Consider the following 4,423-nt stretch of genomic DNA (forward strand, 5'->3'; position numbering starts at 1 on the left):
GGAGAGCAGGTATACAAGAGCATTTCAGGGAGTGGTGCAGCCTGCAGAAATGTGGACTTTGTCAGGTTACAGGAGTGGTAGGAGGCATTTTTCCATTCGGCTGTTAAGACACTTGACACAGCTTGTCCTAGGATACCTTGCTAGGCACTGGGCTATGTGCAACAGAAGTATGCCGATGTCCTTGTAGTGCCCATAAGATAGAACCCATATGCAGTTGTAGTTATGCCCATAAAATCTAAAATGAGAGCTACGCAGAAGGTAGAATATGGACAGACAAAAGACCAGTTAATTATCTCTGTAGACAGTCATAAGGATGTGAACAATGAGTGATGAGAGAGTGATGAGTTTAGAGAGCACTGAAAAGCAGTTTGGGAAAACTCAAACTAACAAGTCTTTGAATATGTCTTTGTTTCTTAAACAAGTTTGACCATGTGTGAGCGACATCTATTTTTAGCTTGCCAGCTATGATAGTCTCTAAATCTCCTTGAAAGCTTTGCTATAGTATTTACCTATTGGGTCGTAAAACCTTTCACGTGACGTGTGTAAGTGATGTGGATGTCTGCGTTGGTGGCTCTGTATCAGCTTATATATCCCAGGGTTTGGATGTCTGTGTGTTCCCGAATGTAATTACTGCTGTTAATCACTGGCTCCGGTAACTCTGTCTTTGTGAGCAACAGTAAGAAAGTTGTATTTCTCAATATATGTTTAAAAGAACTGTGGTTTTGTTTGAAAGTAATGTTTACAAAAGGCTTTATTGGTAAACGTGGTGTTCTCTGAGTATATCTACCCAAAGATTTTTATTGGCCACTTTAGTATATAAATGCCAAAAAGGTTTTTAAATTTGGGTGGGGTTTTTTTGATAAACTGTTTTGATCAACAGTACCCTAGCAACAATTAGTTTAGAGCATTTGTTCCAAGTTCAAGGTTACTGTTTGTAAATATATAAAGTGCATATGACTTCAAAATTTAGGAGCATATGGCTGAAAGAACTTTATTATTTCACTGTTGTCTAATTTGATAATCTTGTGTGCTGCAATCCAGACTGACCTGTCACGGCATTCACTGTAACATGACTCCAGATTCATAGACTACATTACTGAATTTTAAAAAGTGAGTTACAGAAATTAAACTACAAATTATACATCTAAAAAATATTAAAAAAAGGTCCAAATATAACTTTGTAGAACATCTTTAATGTCTTTTTTTATGGCCATCAGAACACATACAATTCATTTCTGTAATGTGTGATACTACCAATCATTCATTTTTAACATGTATATTAAAATATACAGCAATTACAGGTATATTAAAATATACCTCAGTGTAAAGTATGCTCACATTGCCTTTTGTAACCTGGTTAATTTATCATAAGTCAACATTCCTCCCATTTTCCTTCCACATATTTTAACTCAAGAAAAAAACTGCTCTCATCACCAATGCCACTTAGTTACTGATACAAATTAAGCAGATGCTTTAATTATGAACAACCATTTCCTCATAGTTTGAGTGTGGATCTTGTGTCAGAAGTTACTGTTTATGTGACATCATTTAACTTTGGTTAATTTGGTTGCACTATTTAGCTGGAAGCTGTAGGTAATAAAGCAAAGCATTACAGTACACAATATCTGCAACAGTTATGAAATTTTAGCCTGAACAACTGATTGATTTAATCCTGTAGAACAGCTATATGAGAACACAAATACTTGAAGTCAGACATCTGAGATCCCAAGCAACAATCTTCCTCAGAAATTTAAAAGGGCAACTCTGTATGTTGAACGGGGAAGCACGGCCATCATCACCAGCTGCCTCAGGAAAGACATACACTCTACGAAGCAGGTAGAAACTCAATATTTATGCTAATACAGTGAAGTGCTACAGCTTTGAAAAAGGTCACAGTCAAATTATATGACACTCGAGATGGAGTCAGCCTGAAATTGCTTAGGCAAAGCAGGCAAGAAAATATTAAAATTTCTTAGTTGGAGTTTCCTGAATACAATTTACTTCATTTAAATGAATCTGTTTGTCTACAGTTAAAGGAAGCTATTTCTCAGCAGTTCAGAGGACCTGATACAACCTAAGATGCATATTAACAAATGGAAATAGGATTTTCTCTAAGTTATAATACTACAGATTGTCCCAAGGTTTCTTTTTAAGGATTTACCCTACTCCTATATATCAACAGTAAGCTTCTGCTTGTGGACATATAAATTGCCTGATTTGCAGTTAAATCAACTACAGATGAGAAGCCATGCAATAAATGGGTCCAAAATATAAAAAGATTTTAAGTCTCTGAGTGGATCACCCTTCCACTGTATTTCTATAAAGTTGAAAGCTTTCAATCATATTAAATAATTTTACTGCAGCTTGTAACTTCCCCTAAGAGCTCCTTAACTGTGCAATGTGAACAGAGTACATGCATACAATTTCTAGGATAAGGTTAAATAGCCTCATCCTTGAGTGATTATCTATGCACGTTTTGTTTATGTTTTACTCTAAGTATACCAAGAGTAGCTGAATTCTCTTATTCCCTTTGAAACCAATAATTTAGATACTACACTGTGATCTTTTCGTTTAACAGCTTACCATTTCTATATTCCGAGGTTTAGCACAGGCTAAAGTAGATTGCATGGGAAAAACAGCCACTAAAAGAAAAGGCTGTGCGAAACCACTGCAAAAGAAATTGGAGCTAAAATGTTATTCTTGTGTGATTATTTACCATGGATACAAAATTGCAGCTAGATATGAAATAACCTCAACCTCACTTTAATCCTTTTGGTTTAAAGCAGAAAAGAACAATAGCATAATATTCAAAAGAAATCTTGTAATCGCTCTGTTACCTAGGAATCATTAGAACCTGTGAGTCAACATGCTTCTTTCCTTTAACAAGAGACATATTTTGGTGGGTTGGGGTTTTGTTTTTACAATCAGTTCAGACACTGGACATGTCACTACAGCATGCAGAAAAAATGCACAGAACACACTTAAAGACTTTTTAAAAATTTATTTAATAGAATATGAAGCAGCAAAGACCCCTTTCTCAGTGAAAGGTAACCATAAAATGACAAATTATGACCTTGAAAAAGCCTCAAGCTTTATTGTGCTTTCTCATTCCCACCAAACTTTAGACATATCTGGTCAAGAATTCTCCGAATGAACTGTTACATCACAAGAAAATTAAATATAATTTTTCTTTCAGTCTTTCTAGATGTACCTATAATAGGTCAAAGTTAGGAAAATATTTTCTTTTTTTCTCTTGCCACAGAAGTTCTAATAGTGATTGTTTAGCTGCTGGTGGTGGGAAGCAATGAAATGCAACAGAGCTGCACATCATACAAGGTCTGATTTGTATGTAAGTTAAAAGTCTCAACAAAACTAAACAAAATCAACTGATGAGATCATTCTTCAGTCTTCTCCAAAGGCATTTTGTTACTCTCTTACTAGCTTCCTTTTGGAAAGCCGTGAGTTGTGATGCCTTTGGAAATGACTACTGCAGCTTCCAGAACAGTGCACAAAGTTAACCTGATCACCTGGTTCTGAAATTCAATTGTCTATTCTTTCATGCTAGCCTGCACACAGAAGCTCATTCACTCTGCCTTAATGACTTCAAGATTAGTTCCTACTAGGCCATTTACTACTGCTTCACAACCTGAATCAACCTCCTTTAGGTGTAGTCTTATTAATCAAGGAGTCCATGCCTGGGAGACCTGTCTTCTTCCGGGCTGCAGTCTCTATTTTCCGCACCAGGTCCACATCCCACCGATGGGTTACAAAACTAACCACGGCTCCAGGCGCTTTGCTGCCGACCCGTCCCACCCGCCCCACGCGGTGCAAGTAGTCCTGCAGGGTGTCTGGGAAGTCATAGTTGACCACTAGCTGCACACTGCTGGTGTCCAGTCCCCGCGAGGCAAGGTCAGTGCAGACAAGGACAGACACGTCACCCTTCTGGAAGGAGGCAAAGATGCCCGCTCTAGCAGCTGCTGACATCTGGCCCTGCAACCTCAGGTGCTTGATTTTGTGGTCATCCAGGATATAGCCCAGCCAGTTGACAGTGCTAGCACTGTTGCAGAAGATGAGAACAGCCCCACCAGATGCCGGGCGCTCCTTGAGTAGCTGCAGCAGCTCGGGCAGCTTGTCCCGGCCTTTCAGGCGGACAAACTTCTGCTGGACGTGGGATGGTAGGCGGTGCAAGCTCTGGGTGGTGAGGGTGATGAACCGGCCCACGTCGGTGAACTTCCCCAGCGTCTGGCTCAGTCCCGCGGGGAAGGTGGCTCCCACCACCACCACCTGGGTCCTCGCCTCGGCGGGTCCGTCCGGCTCGGGGGCGCCAGCGGCCAGGGGCGCGTGTGCCAGGATCTCCTCCAGCGGCTCCGCGAAGGACTCGTCCATCAGCGTGTCCGCCTCGTCCAGCACGATCCAGCGCAGC

At 40.2% G+C, this 4,423-nt stretch overlaps 1 protein-coding gene across 1 annotated transcript; it reads right to left on the reverse strand.

Annotated features, from left to right (window-relative positions):
- Window positions 1-3,651: 3,651 nt before the first annotated feature.
- DDX28 (DEAD (Asp-Glu-Ala-Asp) box polypeptide 28) lies at window positions 3,652-4,386 on the reverse strand. The gene has a single exon (XM_009886511.1). The coding sequence runs from the start codon at window positions 4,384-4,386 to the stop codon at window positions 3,652-3,654; it is 735 nt and encodes a 244-aa protein (XP_009884813.1).
- Between the last annotated feature and the right edge of the window lie 37 nt (window positions 4,387-4,423).

This window comes from Charadrius vociferus, unplaced genomic scaffold (assembly GCF_000708025.1).
Source record: "Charadrius vociferus isolate BGI_N301 unplaced genomic scaffold, ASM70802v2 scaffold400, whole genome shotgun sequence".
NCBI classification, from domain to species: Eukaryota; Metazoa; Chordata; class Aves; order Charadriiformes; family Charadriidae; genus Charadrius; species Charadrius vociferus.

What these genes read in the sequence shown, in the direction of transcription:
- DDX28 (XM_009886511.1), bottom strand. Translation starts at nt 4,386, where the DNA reads ATGGACGAGTCCTTCGCGGAGCCGCTGGAGGAGATCCTGGCACACGCG.